Source organism: Notamacropus eugenii, chromosome 6, assembly GCF_028372415.1.
Source record: "Notamacropus eugenii isolate mMacEug1 chromosome 6, mMacEug1.pri_v2, whole genome shotgun sequence".
NCBI classification, from domain to species: Eukaryota; Metazoa; Chordata; class Mammalia; order Diprotodontia; family Macropodidae; genus Notamacropus; species Notamacropus eugenii.
In genome coordinates, this window is record NC_092877.1 from 294,104,572 (window position 1) to 294,131,117 (window position 26,546).

Here is a 26,546-nt window from a genome sequence, read left to right on the forward strand (position 1 = left end):
TACAAAGCACTTTTCTCACAACAGTACTGTGAGATGGCTAATGACCACCACATTAACTCCATTTTAAAGATGAAGAAAATGAGGCTCAGAGTAGTTAAATGATTTTTCAATGGTCACAAAGGTAAAGAAGTGTCAAAAATCACTGGTTAAAATTGAATTTCCTGACTCAGCATACTGCCTTCTTATATTTCTACTTGGAGAAGTTAGTTTCTCCTTATGGAAGTAAAACCATATTGATAATATTTGAAGTTTAGTGAGATAATTATATATATATATATATATACATACACACACACACATATGTATATATACACACATGCATATGTGTATGTATATATACATACATATATGTGCATATATGTATTTTTCTATCAACTTGAAATTGCTATATAAACATTAAAATTAATATTTAGCATTTATAGAATAGTTATACCAAATATATAGAAATATTTTAAATTAAAAATTCCAAGTGGCTAGATATAGCATAATATTTCTATTTGTGTTCAGTTTTTCATGTGTGGGAAAACGCTAAGCATGTGATATAAGCAGACAAGTATGAGATGGTTTATTGGCAGCTACGGAAAATGCAACATAAAGTAGGAGGAAATAAGGTTGATAGTAAAAATTTAAACATAGAAAACTACACATCTCTACCTGTTGTCTATTCTTCTATTACTTAGGCTTCCTTAATTTTTTAAGTTATGGTGTCTTCTACTTTTTGGCAATTCACTTACTATGTAAATTCTTTGCTCTTTTCTTGACTGTCTTATATCCCCCTCATTTTTCCTACAACTCAGATTTCTTTTTAGCAAGGTTCCCAGCTCTTTCTCCTTAATGTAGCCCAACTTGTGTTGTTTTCTCCTACATTTCATTCTTTGGGAAATGGGTCAATACATGTTAATCACAGGACTAAGACAGAAATATCTGGTTTCAAATGATCTCATTAGCTCTCAGGTATGATGGAAGTTATATGCAATGAAAGAAATAGATATCTACTTCATTTTCCCTTTTAAATCAAGAAATCCCACAAATGATATCTTTGTAAAAGAAATCTTCGAATATGTGGTTTTACACGTAAAAACTAAAATGTATTTGACTTGAGGGATGAAACAGTACAAAGAGGAGAGGAAGGATTCTATTTTCTACTGGAAAACAGTACATGTATTGTCTCCCCATATTAGAATGTAAAGTCCTTAAGGACTGTATTTTACATTTTTATTCCCAGTGCTTAGCATTGTGCCTGGCATATAATCAGCATATATGTAATAAAATGCCTTTTTAATCTTTCCATTCAAAGTGGTAAATTAAAATTCATTTTAAACTACCATGATACTTATTTACCTTTCTATGACGGAGAAAAATTGGTTAATACAAATAAATTGGCACTATCTTATATGTTTGTTTTTGGTGACATTAAAAACTGATTTTTATTGCATTAATGGAATAAAAATATATGCTATTTTAAAACAAATGTAGAAGATATACACTGGAAAACACAATTAATTTTTTTAACCACATCTACATTACTTCATTTCCACTCTACAACAAAGCAAATGATTAAAATGGTACTAAATTGCCACCTATTGGACAAAATAAAAATGTTACATTTTTTGGAACCTGTAATAATGAAATTAATGCACCTATCCTTGTTATGGACTACTGCTAAAATGGATGTCTAGAAAGCAAGTTCTAACACAGTTTGAAATAGATACTTGTTTTCTCTCTAAAGTATTAGGTTTAAAATGCATTAAAATTGAAATTATCGTAAATTCAGAAGTATTATTTTCTTGCCAAACATTTTACAGTTTGTTGGTGCTAAATGAAACCAAAAGAGAAGAAAGAATTAGATAGATCCTACTAGTCACTGATCCAAAGGTTTATTTCCCAAATTATTTTACTGTATGCCAAGGATGACGTACGCTGTCACCTGTATTCTCCACTTTGCTAGAGTACTGCTTTATTCTCTCATTCCTATACATCTCCTTAGTTCCTCCACAGTTTTTTCCATCTGCTGAATATTCCATTGCCATTGTCTTCTGTTTGCCTGAAGCTTGTTCACCTGACAGCATAGGCGCTTTAAAACAGCACCATACCTTTTATTTTGCACCTATTGAAACAAAGAGTGCAGTTTAATAGGATTTATAACAAAAAATAAATATGGACATAAAAGGCTTACTCAAGGGAAAGTCTTAGCAATAATTAGGAAGTATTGTCATGTAGGGTAAATTAGTATAGGATTGAGAGTGAGGCTTGAATTCTCCCTGTGCTGTTTCCTAGCTGTGTGGCCTCATTTGTAAAATGGGAATACACCTGTAGTATTTATTCACAGGACTGTTATGAAATTAAATAATATGTAGAAAAATATTTTGCAAACATTAATTTGTTGTTGTTCAGTTGTTTTTCAGTTTTGTCTGACTCTTTGTGACCCTATTTGGGGTTTTCTTGGCAGAGATACTGGAGTGGTTTGTTACCTCCTTTAGCTCACTTCATCAATGAGGAAACTGAGACAAACAGGGTTAAGTGACTTGCCCAAGGTCACACAGTTAGGAAGTGTCTGAGGTCACATTTGTACTCAGGAGGATGAGTGAATCTTCTTGATTTCAGGCATGGCGCTCTATCAACTGCGCCACCTAGCTGCCCCACAAACATTAACATGCTGTGTAAATGACAGATGTTATTACTAGTCAAGACTACAGTTTTGTTTTATGTAGGAAAGCCGGAGACTGAAGGATGCTTGAAAAATGGAGGTGATGATAATAAAGTAAAAAAAAACAGCTTCCATTTATCTAGCTTTCTCTACCTCTCAAAGCACATGTATATCCATTAATGTTATAGGTTAAAAGAGCTGAATATTCCTTTTATGCAGTTATTCACAGAATTATATTCTTAAAAGAACCTGGATGATGCCTAGTCTGTTTCTTTCTTATGGGAAGGTTAATATTAAAGCCGGACAGGTCAGAAAGATGAGGATCTATTTGGTTTTTATAAGAAAATAATAAACTAATTACACCTTAAATAAGACAAATAAAGCTCAAATTGACAAATATTTATTGAGTATCTCTATTATGTGTAAGACACCATGCTAGTTACTTTGGAGGATTTAAAATATATGACATAATCTCTATTTACAAGGGCTTGCACTCTAGCTGGGATATAAGATTAGACATGAAAAGATAATAACACAAGGTAATACAGGCAATAAGTAATCCTTTAGATTCCAGTGATCATAAAAGTAATCTCAGAGGAGGCAGAATTTTATTTCAGCCTTGAAAATGAATAGGATTGGACAAGGTTGACAGTGGTTTGATTGAACTATAGCATAGGCACAGTTTAACCTGCCCACTCAGTAAACTTCCTTGACTTTCTCTTACCACCAGGATCAAATATAAAGTCTTCTGATATTTAAAGTTCTTCCAAAGCTAGCCCCTGTCTGCTTTTCCAGTATTCTTAACACTTGACTCTCCTGCCACCCTCTCTTTGTAATCTAGTTGTATCAGCCTCCTGTCTTGCTCTCACATATAACATTTCATCCCCTGCATTCATACTGTTCCACTGCCTTGAATCATCTCCCTACCAGCCTCCAACTTGTAGAGGCCCTGGCTTCCTTTACAACTCAGCTCAAGTGTCACCACCTCTAGAAGGCCTTTCTCAGCCCGCCAGATGTTAATATCATTTCTTCTAAGGTTCCCTTCCCGGGGAACACGTCCTCTGTATTTATCGTGCATGTTGTTTATGTTGATCCTTCATGGATGGCAGGGACTTTTTTCACTTTTCCTTTATATCTCTAGCACTTAGCAGTGCCTGGCACACAGCAGGACAGAGACAGGAACTAGAGCTATGATTTCATTGGGATAAGAAGCTTCCTCAGAAAAGGTGGGCCCTTGTCTGTAACCCAGAACCTTAGAGAGGCTCTAACTTTAAACTAGAGCTTTAAGACTCTAACCTTAGAGAACTTTTAGGGTTCTCTAAGAAAAAAAGTATGGGGAAAAATATGGGGAGATCAGGAAAGGCCACATACAGGAAATGACTCTGTAGATCAGCTATGAAGGAAAAAAGGAATTCTAGGAGGTCGAGTTGACAAGGAAATGCATTGTAAGCATGGGGAACATTCCGAACATAAACTGGGTAACTGTGTTTATAAGCTTGGATATCATTTCCCTTCCTGCTTTCTGTGGTCCAGCCAAATTGGCTTACTTGATGTTCCTTCTACATATCATTCCATCTCCAGTACAGCTAAAATGCTTATGCTATAAATCAATGGGCTTTATGGCTTAACACTGCAACTTACTCTGTTTCTCTGTTTATAATCTCCACCCAGAAACTGGGAGGGATGAAATGTCCTTGATCTTACAAGCTGCCTGGCTATAATCACTTAATCATCCTAATTAAGATATAGATAGCTGTATATATACATATATAATATAAGCCTATATGGATGTTTCTATGTATCTATAGTTTACATACATATATTTTACACAGTATATCATATAAATCTTAACGTAATCTTCCTAGTTAATATACATGTATGAATGTATGCTTATACACATGTATATGTTATGTATGTATGTATGTATGCATGCACGTATATTAGGAGTTGAGTGAGGTACTGTATTCAAAGCTCCACCCCAATATCCTATGGGAAGATATACAGGAAACACTAGACAGTTTGTATTTCAAGAAATGTAAAGGCTAAAGCAGAGATGATTAACACAGATAAAAAGAATACAAAAATTCACAGAAAAAAACATGAACAATTATAGGACAAGACAGCATAAAATACCTAGGAGAATACCACCAAGACAAAGCCAGGAATTACACAAAGATAATTATAAGACACTTTTTATACAAAAAAGGTCAGATTTAAATAGTGGAGAAATATTAATTTTTAATTACACAAAGATAATTATAAGATACTTTTTATACAAAAAAAGGTCAGATTTAAATAGTGGAGAAATATTAATTTTTCATTCACAGAGCCAATACAATAAAAATGACAATTCTACCTAATCTACTTGTTCAATGCCATCCCAATTAAATTACCCAAAATATTGTTGATTGAGCTAGAAAAAAATAAGAAGAAAATTCATTTGGAAGAACAATAAGTCAAGAATATCAAAGGAATTAATGAAAAAAAATGTAAAGGAAGGAGACTGAGCAGTACCAGATCTTAAACTGTATTATAAAGAAATAATTATCAAAACTATCTGATACTGGCTAAGAAGCAGAAAGGTGAATTAGTGAAACAGAACAGGCATACACTACACAGCAGTAAATGATTATAGTAATCTTTTGTTTGACAAATATAGAGATTTAAGCTTTTGGAATAAGAATTTACCATTTGGTAAAAAAAAATTGTTGGGAAAACTGGAAAGCAGTTCAGCAGAAACTAGGTGTAGACCAATATCTTATACCATTTACCGAAATAAGGTCACAATGGATACATGGCCTAGATATAATGGGAGATATCATAAGTAAATTAGAAAAACATGAATAGCATTGTTGGTGGAGCTGCGAGCGCATCCAACCATTCTGGAGAGCAATTTGGAACTATGCCCAAAGGGCTACAAAAATGTGCATACCCTTTGACCCAGCAATATCACTACTAGGACTGTATCCCCAAGAGATCATAAAAATGGGAAAGGGTCCCACATGTACAAAAATATTTATAGCAGCACTCTATGTAGTTGCCAAAAACTGGAAGCCAAGGGGATGTCCATCAATTGGGGAATGGCTGAATAAATTATGGTATATGAATGTAATGGAGTACTATTGTGCCATAAGAAATGATGAACAAGAAGACTTCAGAGAGGCCTGGAAGGACTTATATGACCTGATGCTGAGTGAAAGGAGCAGAACCAGGAGAACTTTATGCACAGCAACAACCACAGTGTGTGAGAGTTTTTTTCTGGTAGACTTAGATTTTTGTAATAACACAAGAACTTCTTACCAAAAAAAAAAAAAAAAATTCCAATGGAGGATCTCAAGGCAAAATGCCTGCCACACTCAGAGAGAGAAATATGGAAGTCACTCACATATTGTAGCAGATCATGTTTGTGTATGTGTATGTGTTTGTGTATCATGTTCTGATTTGTTATACGATTTCTTTCATTTATCTTAGTCTGACTACATAGCATGACTATAGTGAAAATATACTCAATAGGAAAGTATATGTAGAATCTATACAGAATTGTATGCAGTCATGGGGAGGGAGGGGGGGAGTGGGGGGTAGGTGGGGGGGATAAAATCACAATTGTATGGCAGTGATTGTTAAACATTACAAAATAAAAAAAAAAAAAGAAAAAAGAAAAAAAGAAAAACATGAATAGGAGAATTTGTAAACGAACAAGAGATAGGGAGCATTGTGAGACGCAAAATGGATCATTTGATTACATTAAATGAAAAAGTTTTGTACAAATAAAAGCAATGTAGCCAAGATTAGAAGGAAAACAAAAAAATTGAGAAAAAATGTTATTAACAATTTCTTGGGTAAAGTTCTCATATCTCAAATATATAGAGAACTTTGTCAAATTTATAAGAATATGAGTCATTTCCCAATTGATAAATGGTCAAAGGATATTAATAGACAATTTGGGGATAAAAAAATGAAACTATATAAGGTCACATAAAAAATGCTATAAATCAGGGCTTCTTAAATGGTTTCCACTTGCAACCCCTTCAGAATTTCTTAAATAGTGGGTTGTGACCTCTGAATCACTATTGATTAGAGAAATGGAAATTTAAACAACCTTCCTAAAGATCATCTCACAACTTTTAGATTGGCCTAAATGAGAGAAGAGGAAAATAACAAATGTTGGAAAGGATGTAGAAAAAATGGGACACTGATACACTGTTGGTGGAACTGTGAAATGATCCAACCATTTTGGACAGCAATCTGGAATTATGTACAAAAAGTTATAAAACTGTGTATTCTTTGATCTAGCAATAACACTATTAGGTTTGTTTCCCAAGGTGATCGGAGAAAAAGGAGAAGAACCTAACATATTTATAGCACCTCTATTTATGGTGACAAAGAACTAGAAATTGAAGGGATGCACAAATAATTTGTGATATATGATTGTGATGGAATACTACTGTGTTGTGAGAAATGATAAGCACATTGGTTTTAGAACATGGAAAGCTTCACATGAAATAACGAGGAGTGAAATAAGCAGAACCAAGAGAATCTTTTTTATAGTAATAGCAATATTGTTCAAAGAATGACTAAGCTATTATAAATTATAAATAATCAAATTAACTACAAAGGACCTATGAAGGAAGATGCTATCCACCTTCAGAGAAAGAACTGATAAACAGAAGTATGTATAGTATGATTTTACGTACATACACATATACATAGGAAAGGGATAAGGTGATACTGTGATATAGTAAAGTAGAAAACAAAAAAACACTGCCCTGAAAGTGCAGTACTCGTCTTGTCTGTGACAAATTACCTGGGTGACCTTGTATAAGTCATAAGCCTCAGCTGCTACTTCTTTAAAATAAGGAACTGATGAACTCTGAGGTTATTCTGGATTCTAAAAGTCTATTATTTTGTTATTATAATGAATTCAGGAGGTTTACCGAAGCTGGGTCCAACAATTCTTGTCCCATAAATTACATCAAACAAGCTAGTGATAATAATTAAAATCTGTAACTGTTTATCATTTTCACAGATTTCTAAGGAAAAAATGATTTCAAACAGCAGTTTTGCTTTCAAGCTTGTTAAAAATGTTAAATAATTATTTTCCACATGTTGTCTACTACTTCTATGGTATCTTTTGAGAATATGCATGCACCACATATACTTGGGATTAAAATAAAAAAGCCAAGTAGTGTGGGATAAATCACAGTCTGTTCTCAGAGACTTGAAGAGAGAAACTCAAGTCCCCTGATGTTAGTACTGGTTATTTAAAGGACATTAACTGTTAAACAAATGAAAGAATAGGATCCTACGGTTAGTGGGGAATTTGAAAGTTGATCTAATCTATTACACAAAAACATACTTAAACGTGGATCATGATGATGATGTGGGAGGTAGAGCTCTCTGAAATATATAATTTTGTATCCTGGGTATGGGTGGGTTAACATCAACAGCAGCTTCTTGAACTAAACAGGCAGTGAAGGATCACCGGTAGAACCAACACAGCAGTAATATGATGCTCTAGTCTAGTAAAACTTTTTGTCTAAGCATGGTTTATAACTGGCTGACCTCAGTGGTCTCAATTAAATTTAAATTTAGTTTAAATTAGACTCTCTCTTTAAAAGGGAGGCTTTAAATGTTTTTTCTTCTTAATTTTATTATTTTATTTTTAGTTCCCTCTAACTGTTAAGAAAGCAAGAAATAAGATATTTATTCTACATATGAAGTCATACAAAATATATTTCCATATTAGCTGTAGGCTTTAAACTTTATTTTACTAACCCATTTTAATTTTTTTTTTAAATAACCTTAATTAACTCTTTATATGCATCATAAAGTAATGGAAAGAGAACTAGGTTTAAGAGTAAACATTTAGTAAGCTAAGCATTGCACTTAAAGCACCCAGCAATACAAAAAAAAAAGGCAAAAGCCAGTCCCTGCCCTCAAGCAGTACATAGTCTAATGGAGGGAGACAATAAGCAAATGTATATATATGCACTTGCTACATACAGGATAAATGGAATACAATTAACAGAGGAAGGGCACTAGAATTAATTAGTACCGGAAAAGGCTTCTGGTAGAAGGTGGGATTTTAGCTGGGACTTGAAGACAGACAAACTATGTAGGGATAAGGAGGCAGAACATTCCCTTCTGTATAGGGGATAGACAGAGAAAGTGCCTGCAGTCGAAAGATGTGAAACAGCTTCAATTCTTCTGAATTGAAGAGTATGAGAGGGGGGAGGGGGGGAGTGAGTGAGTGAGTGTGAGTGTGTGTGTGAGTGTGTGTGAGTGTGTGTGTGTGTGTGTGTGTGTGTGTGTGTGTGTGAAGAATCGCAAAGTGGGGGATTGGGGGGTTGATTATAAAGGGATATAAAAGTCAAAGAGAGGATTCTGTATTTAATCCTGGAGGTAACAGCAGCCTCTGGAGTTTAGTGAGTATAGAGGTGACATGGTGGGATCTGAGCTTCAGCAGCTGAATGGAGGATGGACTGGAGTGGGGAGTGATTTGTGGCAGGCTGACCCACCAGCAGCTCTATTACTTATAAGCTATGGATTAGAGACCAGAGGACTTGGATCAAACACTGTGTCTGATCTTGTATGACTGACTTGTATGACCCTGGGGAGTCCTGTAAGCTCCCTACATCCCAGTCTCTTCGTCTGCAGAAGAAGGGGTTGGACGAGATGACATCTCAGGTCTCTCCCAGCTCCAGAGCTACGACACTGTGAACATTTCTTTTTTAAAATGTAGATTAAAAATATCTACCCACAGGGTAGTAAAAGGAAGATTTAGGATAGGAGAACTTGTGAAATGTGTAGTATGTACATCTTTAAAAAATCATCATTGTTTCTTCTTGTCTCTACTTTTAGCAGAAAATATTTGATCCCCAGCTTCTGTTTTCTGATTTTGGCTAGACTTGTGACTTCACTGGAGTAGTGAGCTCCAAGGGAAAAACTCTACTTTTTCTACCAGGCCCAATCTACATCTTTTCTACAACTTAAGAGTATTAGAGTGACTTGGACAGTGAGAAGTTAAGAAGCTGAGTTTCATAGTCAGTATTGGGAAGGTGGGCCTTGGAACCAGGTCTTCCTGGAGCCAATGCCTGTTCTCCAACTATTATGCCATACTACCACTCCACTTTCTGAAAATACTTAAAATCTTCATATACTTTGAATCACTTTGATAGCTTTTTCTTTGTGTAAAATAAGTATTATTTTTCAAATTTTTAGTCACTTTTGTACCTGTCCTAAAAGAATACATTTATCAAGTGCTTATATTGTACAAAATAGGTTAAATATACTCTCTTGAACTCTAGGAGCTTAGAGTTAACGAATGTTCTCCAATTTCCCTAGTCCTTTCAAGTAATGGAATTCAGAATTCTATACAATATAGGCAAAAATCGTTTGTATATAGCCTTTTATCACAAATTTCTGCCTGCTTCCTTATCCTTATCTATTAAAGTCTCTTTTAATACCCGCCTTTTTTGCTCCAAATCCATGGCTTTGGCAAATACTATTTTTACCTACTGAAAGTCATTTTATGGACATTTGTGTGCTTGGCTTTAAAAAAATTTTTTTTTTGTATTTCTCCTTATTTGTTGTCCAAACTAGGTTTATCTAAATTAACTTTTCCCAAGATATATGAAATGAGACAGTTTATTTTTAACTGTTTGCTTCATATAGACCTACATTAAAAAAATTAAAATAATTTATTAGCAAAAAAATTTTGCTAGATACAAATAACCTGAATTAGTTCTACCCTAGACATATTAATACAGAAAGCATAAAAGTAAAGCTTGCAAAGTGTAAAACATTTGAAAGCATTAAAAACTGAAATGTGCCAGTTCTGTAATCCAAGCAAAGGCCTAATACTGCATGAAGGCCCTGGATATAGGAGTACAGTATTTGAATAAATCTATAATTTCTTTAGTGCAGCTACTCTCTCCACTTAAGCAGAACCAACACCTCTCAGGCTTAGGAGTCATTCTTTTATTCATTACCATAGCCAAAAATACTGATCACCTGGTACCCAAGCTTTTTGTTCTTTAGCCTCTCTGAGCAATTTACTGGTCCTTGAATGGCATACACATTATATGTCACTGGACATATGGTGTGTCAAATTTTTAGAGTTTGGTAAAATCTTCTGGACTTTAGGCTCCACTGGTAGAACCTCTACCTCAATTTTTGGATGTAACTGGCCCTTTTGTGAGTGCTTGTTGATCAACTGATTCAAGTACTTGGTGTCACTTTTACAGTGAGGCATCTGAGCAGAAGTTTCATGAAGGCTAGAAATGCAAAAGGAGCAGAATTAATAATAGCCCACTGTAATGTGGCACTTTAAGGTTAAAAAAGCTTTTTATGTACATTGTCTTATTTGAGTTTCACAACAACCTTGGGAGTTATTATTTACCACATTTTATAGATGTGAAAACAAAGGCTCAGAGAGAATAAATTACTTAGCCATGGCAAAACAACTAGAAAAAACACCTGGTAATTATATGAGGTGTGATTCAAACTCATATATTACCTGATTGTGGCATACAACCGATACTTAATAAACGCTTGTTGCTTGATTTTGGAATCTGGATTTTGGAAACTGGACTTGGGTTCAGTGTCCTTTCCACCATACCATGAAGTGTCTTACTAAGAAGCAAAAGGTATAATGGGCGATGCAAAATTATTTTACCTTTGAAACATATATCCTTCCAAGAACACTGCTATTTCAAGTGGAATACTTGTTTACTGCAATTCTTCAGACACGAGAAAAATTAATGTTTTCAAGCTACTATGATGATGATTATATAATATCATATATATATCACATCAAATATATTCATCTTTGCTTTTATAACTTAATCGTGCAGCATCTAATTTTTTAAGTTTTATTTTTTTCAACTCTAATATTATGGTAGTGTTAACACAGAACTACTTTAAAATGTATTAAAGGTAATAAACCTAAAATTATAATGGAAAAGATATTCTTGACAAAACTGGCTGTTATAAGGCTTTGAAACAGTTCATTAATTTTCAGTGCAGGAAGTTATCTGCTGAAGTGATAAAAAAATGAAAGTCTCAGATTCATCCATACTTCTGTCTAAGACTAAACATCAATGCCACTGAAATAGATATGAACCTTTAAAATAGAAGATTTAACATCTAAGTATATTAATCTTGCCCAGAAAAGTATTTTTATTTTTATTCTCAGTGAAATATAAATTATACTCATGGGATACAGTATAAGACCATTCAGTCTGTACCTTGATAGTGTTCTAAATTAGATGCAATAAGTTAGAAACAATAATCTATTTCTAAATTAATACTTTTAAGATACATTATTTTCAGGTTTGCAGTTTCACTGTAGATTTTATTTTTAATCTATTTTTTCTATATTCTAAATTTCCTCCTATAATCATCTGAACATGAATTGTCACTAAGCTTTGTGGTAACATACTACTATAAAATTCAGTCCTACTTGAAGCTTTATATGCTCTATTAAAAAAAATACAATGATTATTCTTCCTTTAAAGTCCACCATGTCTCCTTGTGGCATGGAGATATTCTTGAGCTTTTCAAAAACTTTGTTAGTAGAACACAAATCTTGTCTGTTCCTTCTAAGCTGCATGGACCAGGCAACAAATGTACTTCAGTTGTCTAGGGGCCTACCTTACTAAATTCAGAAAGACTCATCAACAAAAGGGTGGCCAAGGAGTAATGAACTTTTAAGAAAGAATTTCAAAAATCATTTATTCTGATGGGTAACCCTTTACCATTTCTGGCTTGATCCAGACCCCCAAGCTGCTGTTATATCTTTTACTGTGGGACTAGTAATCATATCTACTACCATTCCTGGAAATGAAGTAGCAGTCAACAAGCATTAAGTGTTTACTGTGTTCCAGGAGCTTAGTAATGCTGGGGATACAAAGAAAGGTAAAACACATGTTCCCTGCCCTCAAGGAATTCAGCTTCTAATAAAGGAGACAACATGCAAAGAATTCTGCACATACCTGATATACAGTGTAAATAAATAGGCAGCGATCTTAGAGTGAGGTCTCTGGTGCGGGGGGAGGGGGGGGGGCGCTAAGTCTTGAAGGAATCTAAGGAAGCTAGGACCTAAAAATAAAGAGCCATAGGGGGAAGCCAGCAAAAAGATAGTCAGGAGATAGAGTGTCATGTGTGAGGAACAGAAAGAAGGCAATTGTGACCCAACTGTAAAATACGAGGAGAGTAAAGTGTAAGAAGAAAGGGACTTTAAAGCCCCTGACTTAATATTTGACCCTGAAGGTCAGATTTGTGCTTAGGAAGATCATTCTGAAAACTAAGTGAGGAGAGACTTGAAGCAGGGAGACCAGCTTCAAGCTACTGCAATATTCTAGGAGTGAAGATATGAGCCTGCATCAGGGTGACAGCAGTGTGAACAGGGAGAAGCGAACGGATACAAGAGGTGTAGTGGAGGTAGAAATGATGATGTCTTGGGAAGAAAAACTTGGTTTAGAATCCTGTCCAGGACAGATTTGAGAAAGAAAGCTGAATGCATGTACGGCATTATAGGATTGGCTTCTCTGGCTCTCAACTAAAGGCCTAAAAGAAATACCATCAGTTCTGATTCTTTTCATTTACTAAGGTAGAGAGCACTGATGGAGGACTTATACTGATGAAAAAACAAATCTTCTTAAAAGCTCTGAAAATATGATAACTACCACTTGTTTTTCATAAACATAAGCATGAAATCACAGAACAGTCTTTTCAGGAGTCCAGACATGGGTAATACTCCGAAATGAACAATATTAATGAATGAGTCTACTATGCCAATTCCCACATGCTCATGGCCTCGGAGGCTTACGTATTTGTAGTGTCAGTTGCCTAATCCCTCAGAGATTTTCCTTTGTGAGACATACCCATTTTCCCTTTGCTTTTGTTGCTGGGCTTTCCTCAATGTCTCAAATTTCAGTTTTCCCTCAATATTTTAGAACCTATCATGCCTAAGGTTCTACCTCAAACCTTAACAAGCCTAAAAAACAGATCTTGCAGTATCAACGGGAATAAAAGTAGGCTGACAAAACTTATTTTTTAAGGGAAAGGCATCAAAAGGCTTTGGTGTGTGACACACTTATGTGAAAAGGAAGACAAAAGGATCACAGATTTAGGGCTAAAAGGGAACTTAGAGGTCACTAAGTTCGACCTTGTAACTTATCAAACAAGGAAACTGAGTTCCTGTGGGGTTAAATGACTTGACCAAAAGGTAATAAGTGGTGTAAGCAGGATTCAAATCCTATCTCTGAGGGATTATCTCATACTATATGACTATGTCTTAGGGAGATAAACTTGGTTTAGAATCCTGTCCATGACAAATTTGAGAAAGAAGGCTGAATGTATGTATGGCATTATGAGACTGGCTTCTCCAGCTCTCAACTAAAGGTCTGTAAGAAATATCATCAGTTCAGATTCTTTCCCCTAGACATTTCTGATTAAGGATGCTGCGTTTTGGTTGGACATTTGGCATTTTCTTACCCTAGTGCTGATCAGATGATGTCCAAGGATTCCTTTGTATAGAACATTGTCTGCTCTAAGGTTCCTCCCAGTTCTAACAGAACACAATACATCTCCACTATTCTGTGGTAAAAGAGCAGCTGTATGCATCCTCAATAAACAACTTAAACAGACCATGGTAGTAAAAATGAGCAGGGCCAGCACACCTTCTGTGAAGAAGTTTTGCAAAAGCAGAATTTCCTGGCCACATTTCAAAATCCAACAAATAAATTTAGATTAAAATTTGTTTTTAAATCTCAGATTACTAACTCCTCTGCCTTCACTAGAATGGAAAACTGACAACTGTATTTAAATTATGTTATATAGAACTGAGATTTTAAAAAATTAACTCAAATATCTAAAACTTACCTCTATTTCTTTGATCAGTTTTTCATGTACCTTCTTCTCTTCCTCAAGTAAATCAGTTTGTGTGGAGATAGATGCCTCTACAGTTACAATTTTATCTTTTAGATTCATAATTTCTTCCTATATATAAAAAATGAAAGTACATGGGTGAATAGAAGATGGGTACTAGTACATAAAATCCAAGACAGAGTTATCACTGTGATTTAAAAAAAAAAACATTACCTAGAAGCTGTTAAGCATCATTTAAATATTTCTATTCTACACAACTAAAATTAGAAACTTAGTCAAAACCCCATAGATTCTGAAACAGAACCAAGAATCAAATGGAAATAAGATGCAAAGATAAGTGGTAGTCATGGTGGCTATTGCCCAGTAACAGCACTAAGAAATGACTGACATCCTAAAGTTTGTAGCTCCCGGTCTTTAAAGAACAGCAGGCAAAAGAAGAAAACAGCTTACGGTATAATCATTAATTTATATTATTTCCAAATCAGCATTAGACATATTAAATAGATTTGAGTTGGTTAAGATCTATCAGTCTGGAGCCAAGTGCTTGAGCATTTCTTTGAATCACAATTTTTAATCATAAATGGATTAATTGCTCACAGGATGTTTTTCCTATATATTTTTATAAATCTAATTTTATTTCATTTTTCAGTTATGCTTCCACACATTTGGCACTGTTGTCACTCATTTTAAATGCTTTACAAAGTTGAAAAAAGTTATAAAAGTCAACGGAGAAGCTTATGAATCTAGTTTAAACAGTTTAACAAGTAGCTCTACTGCTTAATTCTGAGTCAACACTCCCTCCCTTGCTAACTAATGTATTATATAGCACTGAAAAAAAAATGATAAAAAAGATGAGGTCCAAAAAAGAATATTTCAAACCTGGGCTTGTTTCATCATGTTTCCTTCTGGATTTTGGAGATCATGGATCAGTTTCTTTTTCTTTGTCATTAATTGTTTAATTTGTTCTTTTTTCTGATGGAGTTCAATCATAAATGACCATTTATTTTCTGCCTCAGCAATACTTTCTTTATATATTCTTATTTTCTCATCATATGCATTATTTCTCATCTGGCGCTCTTCAAACTGTTCTTGTGATGTTTCTATGGAAAATTTGAGCTTTACATTTTCTGCATGTAAGGATTTGATTTGAGCCTCTAGGCTTCCACAATGAAGCTTGGTTTTTTCTATTTCACTTTCTTGTTGATAAATGAGCTTTTCTGTTTCTTTGGTCTTTGCTATGACAGATCCTATTTGTTTCTCAAACTCACGGACTTCATTCTGTAATATAGTTCAACATTATCATTATTAATTCATGATATTCAACATCAGAGGAAAGTCATTGTTTTGATGCATAATACATGTAGGGAAGTCACTTAATCTGAAAAATATCTATTTCTCAGATTTAGAAAAACCAATGTATAAGAAAATGAAAAATACAATCAAATTTCAGAGTGATTTTTAAAAATTTCTTATAGAACTTGGAATGCTATTTTCTATAATTTTCATTTACTTCTAGCTATGTGGCTTTTATTATTTTGTCCTAACATTTTATTTTGATAAAATATTTAAAAATTTGAGCTAATAAGCATAACTGTGGAATAACAGAAGTAATACAAAGAGACTGTGGGTGTGGTAAAGTGGAAAGAGCTCTGGATTATGTACTGAAAGACTTGGAGCCTAGTCCTAGCCAAGAGACCATGAAGAAGATTTTTAACTCTTGAATTTCATTTTTCTCCTATATAGAACAGGTTTACTTACTTATACAGTCTTATTTTGTAGAGCTATTGTTAGGATTACACAAGATAAATGTGTGAAAGTGGTTTAAAAATGGAACATATTTTTACTGTTACATGACAGAAAAGTCTAGTAATTAAACAAAAAATATGCTGTCATGCTAATATCAATGCCATATCACAGCTGATACTTTGACATCAAACTATGCTAAGAAAGGAAAAAAATCACTTGCTAAGGAATAGTTTCAATTAAATTGTTCTTGAGGGCCATATCCAAGCATATGAACTGTTATCATCGAGTTGTTTCAGATGTGTCCAACACTTCCTGATCCCATTTTGGGGTTTTCTTGGCAAAAATACTGGAGCAGTTTGCTCATTTTGTAGATGAGGAATTGAGGTAAACGGTGCTAAGTGACTTGCTCAGGGTGACACAGCTAGTAAATGTCTGAGAATAGATTTGAACTCATGAGGAGGAGTCTTCTTGATTCCAGGACAAGAACTGTATCTACTGTGCTACCTACATACCCCAAGTATATGAATCAGGCAGTCTATAAACATGCCTAAGCTACTGCAGTTTAGACAGCGGAGCAGTTAAGTGTCAGGATATGTTAAAAAAAAATTTGAAAATTATAGGCATTATATAAATGCATAGGATTCTTCATTGTTGTTGTTGAAAGTGGTAATGGTGGTGGTAATATATTTTCAAGTTAAAATCTAATTCTTGAAGATCTTTCCACCAAAGTCTTCCTCCAATGACTTAACATGACGTGGAACTGAGCCTGTGTTTGTGAAGACTATACTAGTGAAATTCAGGCTCTGAAAGGTCCCATGAGGCTAAAAAGCCTTGGGCCTAGGAATTCTGGGATAGTCTGTGTGTCTGCTCTCCAAAGACCAGCCTACTCTAAATTCAGAAAAGCTAATAACCATAAAGTTGACCATCCTGTAATGAGCTATAACAACAGTTTATAGAATATTGGAAGGATTATAATCTGTGGTCATGGAATCCTGGATTTAGAGCTGGAAGGGGCCTTAGGGTTCATACATTCTAATCCTCTCTTTCTGTGAATAAGGAAAGAGAGGCCAGTTGAGAGGATCTCCTCTGCCAAGATTACACAAATAGTTAGGTGCAAAGACAGGACTCAAAGTCTATTACACCACACTATCATGCTGAAAGGATAAAATCACTGATGAAATCATAATGAAGAAGCATCTTTAAAACTGAAACTTCACAATATTCTATTCCTTAGGTTTGCTGTTATTGTTTTTTTTTTTTTTTACCATAATAAGAAAAAGCAAAGAAGAATTACCTTATGAACACTCTGAAGCTTCTAACTTGAATGAGGCTTAAATAGAGAACTCTAGGAGCTAGCAACAGTGTACAGGGTCACTCATTTTAAATAGTAAAAATCTGAGTTTGCTACAAATCTTATTGTGGTAACTTGAAAACGGACAGCAATTTTAGTGGTAGCTACAGCTGAAAATTAAATAAAAATCCTTCTGTATAAAGAGTTTAAAACATTTTGTTTCTTATATATTTGTCTTTTTAGTCAAACCCATGAATTGTAATCTTCTTCAGTGCTTTCATATCAATCAACCAACAAGTCAACAACTATGTATTAAGCATCTACTGTGTACCAGGAACTGTTAAGTGCTAGGGATAAAAGTACAAAGAATGAAATGATAACTATTCATAATGCACTTAACATTTCAGTGAAGGAGACAAATACATATAAAAAACATGTATTATAAATATAAGTTTACACACATAACTCATAAAATAGTTAATACAAGGTATTATGGAAAGGATGGCACTAACAGCTGGGAGAATCAGGAAAGATCAGGAAAGGCTTCATTCAGAATCTAGAGCTGTGTCTTAAAGGAAAAGAGGGATATTATGAGGTAGAGGTAAGGAGGAAGTACATTCCAGACAAGGGAGACAGCCAGGGCAAAGGTATGAGGATAAAAATATGCAACGCTGTGAATGAGGAACAGAGAGGTCAATGTGGGTAGGCTGCAGAATGTGAGAGGAGGAATAGTGTACAACGAAGTCAGAAAGGTAGAGTAGGGTCAAGTGTGCAATGCTTTAAAAGCAAAACCACAGAGTTTATATTTTATCTTAGAATCAATAGGAAGTCACAAGAGTTGTTTGAGTCACATGGTCAGATCTGCACTTAGAGAAAAATACTTTGGCAGCAGTGTGTAGAACAGACTAGAAGCATGAGTGACTTGATGCTGGGAAAACAAATGAGGTCACTGTAAGAGTCTGCAAGAGGGGAGGAGGGCCTAAACTAAGATGGTAGAAGTATGGAGAGAGAAAATGGATCAAATGTGAGAGATGTTGTGAAAGTAGGAATGGCAAGATTTGGTAACTGACTGAGTATGTGGGTGAGGGAGAACTGGGAGTCAAGAATAAGGACAAAATAACAAACCTGAGACCTGGAAGAATGGTTGTGCCTTTATTAGAAATAAAGAAGTCTGAAGAAGAAAGGATTAAGGAGAAAGATAAAGATTTCAGTTTGAGAGAAACAGTATTAAGTTTAAGGGACAGTTAGGCAGGCACCACAGTGGATAGAACGCCAGACCTGAAATCAGGAAGACTCATCTTTGTGAGTTCAAATCTGACCTCAGATACCTAATAGCGCTGTGACCTTGAACAAGTCACTCAATCCTGTTCACCTCAATTCCTCATCGACAAAATGAGCTGGAGAAGGAAATGGCCACTCCAGTATCTTTGGAAAGAAAACCAAGTGGAGTCATGACGGTTAAGATACAATTGAAAACTGGAAACAATAATTGAGTTAAACAGGGACTGAATGAAGCTTAGGAGAGAGAACTGGGCTAAATATATAGATCCAGAAACTATATACATAAAGGTGATAGTTAAATCCATGGGAGCTGATAAGTTTCCTTAGAAAAAAAAAGAGAGAGAAGATAAGAGAACTCCATCTAGAACTTTGTAGTATGAGGTATGATGTGGACAATGACTCAGGAAAGGAGTCTGAGAGGGCGTAACCACCTAGACTGAAGGCAAACCAGAAGAGGAAAGCTGTGTCACAAAGACATGGAAAGGAAAGACTATCTAGCAGGAGAGGCTATTAACAGGGTCAACTGAAACACTCAGATCAAGAAGGATGAGTATTGAGAAAAGACCTATAGTCTTGGTGATCAAAATAGCACTGGTAATTTTGGAGAGAGGAGTTTCAGTTGAGTTTTTAGGGCCAAAAGCCAGACTGTAAAGTACTGAGGAAGTATAGGCAGTGAACACAATTAACTGTTTCATGTCCAAAGATGAAGGCAAGCCACCAGGCTCCATTCAGATTAAGAGTCACTAGTGATCTATAATTTTGAAAATATTGAATAAAATCTGTGAGCCAAGTTAAGCATTTTAGGAACAACAAAGAATTCTCACACACACACACACACACACACATACACACACATACACAAATGTGAACTCTGAGTTGTCTAATAGCTAGCATTTAAATAGCACTTTAACATTCTCAAAGCATTAACATGTATCTTCTCAACAAATCTAGGAAGTAGATATTATTATACTCATTTTACATTTGAGGAAACAGAGGCACAGAAAGATCAAGTGGTCAGACAGTTAGTAAATGTCTGATGAAGGGATCAAACTCAGGTCTTCCTGATCCAAGTCTTCCACTCTATCCACTGTGCCAACTAGCTGCTTCAGTGGCTGTTGTTACAAAACATTTAAATATTTTGTATTAATTTTATGCACAGATTGACACATTTCCCACATGATTAGAATGTTCATATAAATATAATTTAGGTACAATTGAATGGCTGAAAAAGCATTCCTAAAAAAATGAAATGTTATATCACCTTTAATCATTTCTCTTATGTTAATGAGGAAGTTTCACATACATTTAATATTTTATTAAAGGTATAGTGAATGAAATTACCTGCAAGTGGAACAGAATTTTTTTGTTTTTCTCTATTTCAGATGTCTGGGATTGCTGTTGCTCTACAACTTCCTTTACAGCATCAGAAAATGAAGAATCGTTTTTCTTAGCCATATCTGGAGAGAAGAATTAGCTCTATTTTGAAATTAGGGATTAAAAGACAAATGATAAAATGAGACAGCACAGCACCTAATTCACAGTAAGCATTATATAAATGTTAACTGCTATTAAATGTGCTAAGGAATTGTATTTTCTTTCTACTAAGCTCCTAAGTTTCTTTTTCACCATAAGTATATGAGCTTCCTTTCTGTGAATATAGTGGAACCCAAAAGAAATTACGGGACACTGAAAAAATCTGAACTCTCCACACGGATTTCTGACACAATTCCACCTGTTTTCTCATTGAACATGATATTATTTTCCTATTTTTTGTCAGAACACTTCTAAACGTATTATAATTACAGTAATATAATGATGCCACGTTATAATTAACGTTGATATACCTTCATTATATATACGTCTTAACACATGCATTTATTTTCTAAACACCATACAAACCTTCTCTGAGTCAAATTTAACATCCTCTCCTCTATCTACTTTGCTGTTGCTTTTGACATAAATATCCCATGTTTCAAGACCATTTCTTGCCTTTGGCACTGGCCTGGCACTCCCACAACTGCTCCTTTACTATGTTCTGTTCTCTTCTCCTTCCCATTCCCTCTTGGTTGGCAAAGAGGAGATTTCAGCCCACATAGTCTTTTTCTTCTACTTCTACAGTATCCCATTTCATGTCCTCTAGCTTATCTGCTCCACCTTAATTAACTGATTTGACAATTCTAGACTGATATTCCTTAAATTTTCTCTATTTTAACCTATTGAAGGTCATCCTAATTTTCTTTCTTTTTTAAAAAATATATATCTTATTTTTCAGTTCTCAACATTCACTTTCACAAGAATTTGAATTCAAAAGTTTCTCCCCATCTCTCCCCACTCCAGGACAGCATGCAGCTCATCTACCCCTTCCTCCAGTCTGTCCTCCCTTCTCATACCCCCTTCTTCCATGCCCTCCCCTCTATTTTCCTATAGGGCAAAATAGATTTCTATACTCCATTGGCTGTACATCTTATTTTCCAGTTGCATGCTAAAACAATTTTTAACATTCATTATTAAAGCTTTGAGCTCCATATTCTCTCCCATCCTCACTGCTGACCCATCCTCATTGAGAAAACAAGCAATTCAATATAAGTCATACAGGTGTAGCCATGCAAAATACTTCCATAATAGTTATGTTGCAAAAGACTAACCACATTTTCCTCTGTCCTATCCTGCCCTCCATTTATTCCATTCTCTTCCTTGACCTGTCCTCCCACAATAATGTTTGCTTCTGATTATCCCTTTCTCCAATTTTCTGTCCCTTCTATTATCTTCCCTCTCCTGTCCTCTTCTCCCCTGCCTTCCTGTAGGGCAAAATAGATTTCCATATCCAATTGAGTGTGTGTTATTTCTTGCTTAAGCCAAATCCCATGAGAGTAAGACTCAATTATTTCCTTTCATTTCTCCCCTCTTCCCCTCCATTGTAAAAACTTTTTCTTGCTTCTTTTATGTGAGAAGATTTGCTACATTCTACCTCTCCCTTTCTCTTACTCCTACTACATTCTACTCATCAGTAAATTCTATTTTTTTTAGGTATTCTCCCTTCATATTTTGCTCACTCTGTGCCCTTTATGTGTATATACACATACACCCATGTACCCATACATACCTATACTTATATAATACATATACATACATACCCATACACACTTACATATATGTGTATATACATACATATATATATATATACATACATAAATATATATCCCCTCTAACTAAGCTAATACTGAAAAGGGTCTTATGAGTTACAAATAACATCTTTCCATGTAGGAATGTAAACAGCTCAATTTCAATAAGTTCCTTAAGGCTTTTCTTTTCTGTTTACCTTTTCAAGTTTCTACTGATTTTTATATTGGAAAGTCAAATTTTCTATTCAGCTCTGGTCTTTTCAATAAGAATGCTTGCAAGTCTTCTACTTCATTGAAATTCCATTTCTTTTCTCCTGAACTATTATACTCAGTTTTGCTGGGTAGGTGATTCTTGGTTTTAATTCTGTCTCCTTTGACCTCTGGAACATCATATTCTAAGCCCTTCAATCCCTTAATCTAGAAGCTGCTAAATTCTGTGTTATTCTTATTGAATTGTTTCTTTCCAGCTGCTTGCAATGTTTTCTCCTTGACCTGAGAACTCTGGAATTTGGCTACAATATTCCTAGGAGTTTTCCTTTTAGGATCTCTTTCAGGAGATAGCTGGTGAATTCTGTCCATTTCTATTTTACCCTCTGGTTCTAGAATATCAGGGTAGTTTTCCTTAATAATTTCTTGGAAGATGTCTAGGCTCTTTTTTTAAATCATGATTTTCAGGTAGACCAATAATTTTTAAATTGTCTCTCCTCCATCTATTTTCCAGGTCAGTTGTTTTTCCAATGAGATATTTCAACTGTCTTCTGTTTTTATTCTTTTGGTTTTGTTTTATAATTTTTTTGTTTCTCATAAAGTCATTAGCTTCCATCTGCTCCATTCTAATTTTTTAAGAACTATTTTCTTCAGTGAACTTTTGAAATTCCTTTTCCATGTGTACAATTCTGCTTTTTACAGTATTCTTCTCTTCACTGGCTTTTTGAACCTCTTTTGCCATTTGGGTTAGTCTATTTCTAAAGATGTTATTTTCTTTAGCATTTTTGGGGTCTCTTTCAGCAAGTTGTTGACTTGCTTTTCATGATTTTCTTGCATTTCTCTCATTTCTCTTCCCAATTTTTCCTCCACCTCTCTTATTGATTTTCAAAATCCTTTCTGAACTCTTCCATGGTTTGAGGCCATTGCATATTTTCTGGGGGGGGGGGGGGGGTGCTTTGGATATAAAAGCCTTGATCTTGCTGCCTTCCTCTGATTGTATGCTTTGCTCTTCCTCATCTGAAAGGATGGAAAATACCTTTTCACCAAGAAAGCAGTAGTATTATTTTTTCCCCTTTTTGGGCATTTTCCCAGCCAGTTACTTGACTTTTGAATCCTTTCTCAAGTGGAGGGTATACTATCCTGGGTTTCAGAGGTTTTATACAGCTGTTCTCTGATACATCTCTAGGGACCTGTAAGTTCTTATTTCCTCGAAGGTGGCACAATAAAGAGAGAAGAGTTTACTCCTCTCCTGGCCTGCGGTCTAGTCTGTGAGGAATCACAAGCACTCTTTTCTGCCCTGGAACCACGAGTAGAATTCCCTCTCCCCAGGTACCACCAGTTATGCCATGCCAGCACTCCTCCTCACCCCAGGACCATCTCTCAGGACTGAGATCCAGATCAGCTGCTTGATTTTCCCAGGATCTTTAGGTCAAGGGCTCCAAAAGTGGACACTGCTGCCTCAGTGGCTGCTCCCCTCTCACCTAGTTGAAAGGGTTTTCTCACTGACCTTTGAACCTGTCTTTTGCATTTGTGGATTGAGAAATCTGGAAATGGCAGCAGCTACATGCAATTCAGCTCCCTGAAGCCTGCTCCAGTCCTGTCCATGCTGCATGGCCCACCCTGGCCTGCACTCCATTCTGAACCCAGTGCAATAGACTTTTTCTGTACGCCTTCCAGGCTTTCTTGGGCTGGAAATCTCTCACTCTGCCATTTCGTGGCTTCTGTTGCTCTAGAATCTGTTTAGAGTCATTTTTTACAGGTATTTTAAGGGCTATGAGGGGAGAGCTAGAGCAGGTCCATCTTTCTACTCTGACATCTTGTCTCCACCCTTCTAGGTTGACTCTTAAGAAGCCTAATCATTTGTGATGTTTATATCGACAAGCAGGTCAGATAGCATCTCAGCTAGACAGAATCAGAGGTGGATTTCAATCTGACTCTCATCCTAATTTCAAATATCCTACAGGATATTTCCATTTTACCTCAAATTTAGTAGTTTAAAAATAGTACTTTGCTTTTTGCTATAAAATCCGCTTATCTCTGTGGAGTAAGTAGGGAGATAAAAAAAGTTGACACAGAATAAATTGGTCTATCCCCAGTAGCATGTACATGTATCAATATTAGATAAATCACTCAGGAAATAAAGAGGAAATTCTGCTTTTTACTAACCCACTGACTCTTTGCTTGGTACAGGCTGTAGGAATCCCTTAGTCCAGCCCTTCATTATATAGCTAAACATCTCTTAAGTTATTATTGTTATGCAGAAAATGTTGAAGGTTATGTTAGCATCCCACCATCACTGTGATGGTTCTTCCCTGTCAATTTATATTCCTCTTTTCCTTTTAACCTCACTCCAAAACTAATATCTCTTCTTTTCACCTCATTATTACATACTCCTTTTGTTTTTGTGTATATAAATAATTTGTTGTTTATTAGTTCAGGTGTTTGCAATAGCACAGTGTTAATGAAGCCAAGACCACAACTGGGAAAATGGGATTCATGTAGCCATGGGCTATGTCTCCAATTGTAAGATGAATGAATCATCTATGCCAGTTGTTCTTAACTTTTCTTGGGCCATTGATCCTTTTGGCAGTTTGGCAACGTCTCTGGACTTTTCAGAATTCAGAACAAATGCATAATATAAAATATATAGGATTACAAATGAAATCTATTAAATTTAGAGTCATCAAAATACATATAAAAAGCAAGTCCATAGTTCCTTGCTTTAGATCACCTCTTTGATTTAACTTAACAAATAAGGAAACAGTTAGGTTCTAATGGATGTAAATAGAATTCAAAATCAAATTCTGACTCCAAATCCAGTGTTCCTTTCACTGTACTGCACTTATCTCCAAGTTTCTTGACTTCAGCTCTTACATTTTTACTTCCCATTTAAACTGAACTGTAAACCACTGAAGGGCATAGACTGACTCTTCAGGGTCCTGCCATAGTGTACAAAACAACAGGCTGCTCCCCTCTCTATCTATCCTCTCTAACTAAAGAAAAGCTTAAGAAAACAGGCTGACAATAAGAAAGATGGATTTAAACAAGTCAGTGGCACATTCACACCAGATAAATGCATGCATAAAGATATATAGCTGTTGAGAAAAAAATCAGACTTATTTCAATCATTCCTTACAATCTTCTTGTTGTCCTTGTTATTTGTCTTGAAGAGGACTGTGATATCAGGAAGGTGATGCCATGACTTGCAAATGAATTGGATTTAAGTGAAGAAGGGCTGTGCAAAGTCACCAGCCCCTACAATCTACAAAAAAATGAAGAGGAAATCAAAAGGTTAAAAAAAAGAAATACTGCCATCTGTTGTCAAGGTCTTAGAATTCCACGTTAACAAAAATCCTGAAGGGATTCAACAGTGCTGACTAATTCAGTGATTTTTTTAAAAAGTAACACATAGATAGATAGATAGATAGATAGATAGATAGATAGATAGATAGATAGATAGATAGATAGATAGATAGACAGACAGACAGATGGACAGATGGATAGATAGATAGAGATATACCATAGTAGACAATAGATCACGTACGTATTTATATGTTTATGTATATGTGTATATAACTTAGGATAGCTGCTTATTAGTTGAGTAAGTCACTCAACCTCTTTCAGACTATCTTCTCATCTGTAAAATGCAGACCTCACAGGGGTGTTGCTTGTAGCAAGGATCGACAGAGACAATAAACGTAAAGTACTTTGCAAACTTTAGAGTGCTACATAAATGATAATGATGATAACAACAATAGGTTTCTAAAATGTGAGTCCCAGATTTTGGATGGTCTCTGCAGTTACTACAAAGGTTTCCCAAGAATGTATATATTCACTAAGTATTGCCATTTTGATATTTATCAAACATAATTTTTGTAGACCAAATAAATAATGTCTTACATACATATATTTGTTTTGTGTCTAGATGTGTGTTTTTGCTAATAAAAGAAACTCCCAGTGAGAAAACTTCTGCTAATTTAGATCCACACCTACTCAGCAATTTATAGGCTTAAAACTCGAGCTGCTTGAGGAAATGAGAGGTTAAATAACTTATCTAAAGTCACAGGGCCAAAATGCGACAGAGCTAGGACTTGAAACCCAAGTTTTCTTCCCTTGAGACTGGGCATTACTCCTATTCTTCCTCTCACATTAATACATGTATATGTTGTAATATTAATACACATATTGTTGCTGTCCAAATGTACATAGAAACTAATGTAAGAAAATATAAATTTGTTGAAAAACAAAGCTGACTTCATTGTAGCCTTTTTTCATTAAGTATTTTCTTACTAATTATCACAATTTCACAGTTATTCTCACTATTTTGGCGAGGGGGGGAATACAATATTTTAACATTAAA

At 35.1% G+C, this 26,546-nt stretch overlaps 1 protein-coding gene across 3 annotated transcripts in view; it reads right to left on the reverse strand.

Moving 5' to 3' along the window:
* Positions 1–1,397: 1,397 nt before the first annotated feature.
* Positions 1,398–26,546, reverse strand: part of CCDC122 (coiled-coil domain containing 122) — a 43,604-nt gene continuing 18,455 nt past the window's right edge. The window contains exons 3-7 of one of the 3 annotated variants that reach the window (XM_072617169.1): positions 25,323–25,448; positions 20,199–20,314; positions 15,419–15,817; positions 14,534–14,650; positions 1,398–2,107 (exon numbers count right to left, since the gene is read on the reverse strand). In XM_072617169.1, the coding sequence (XP_072473270.1) occupies positions 1,958–2,107; positions 14,534–14,650; positions 15,419–15,817; positions 20,199–20,312 (780 nt within the window). In that variant the 5' untranslated portion in view covers positions 20,313–20,314; positions 25,323–25,448 and the 3' untranslated portion in view covers positions 1,398–1,957. Of the gene's footprint in view, positions 2,108–10,837; positions 10,924–14,533; positions 14,651–15,418; positions 15,818–20,198; positions 20,334–25,322; positions 25,449–26,546 lie in introns of those variants that run through there. The other 2 variants (XM_072617167.1, XM_072617170.1) reach the window with 2 other exon arrangements.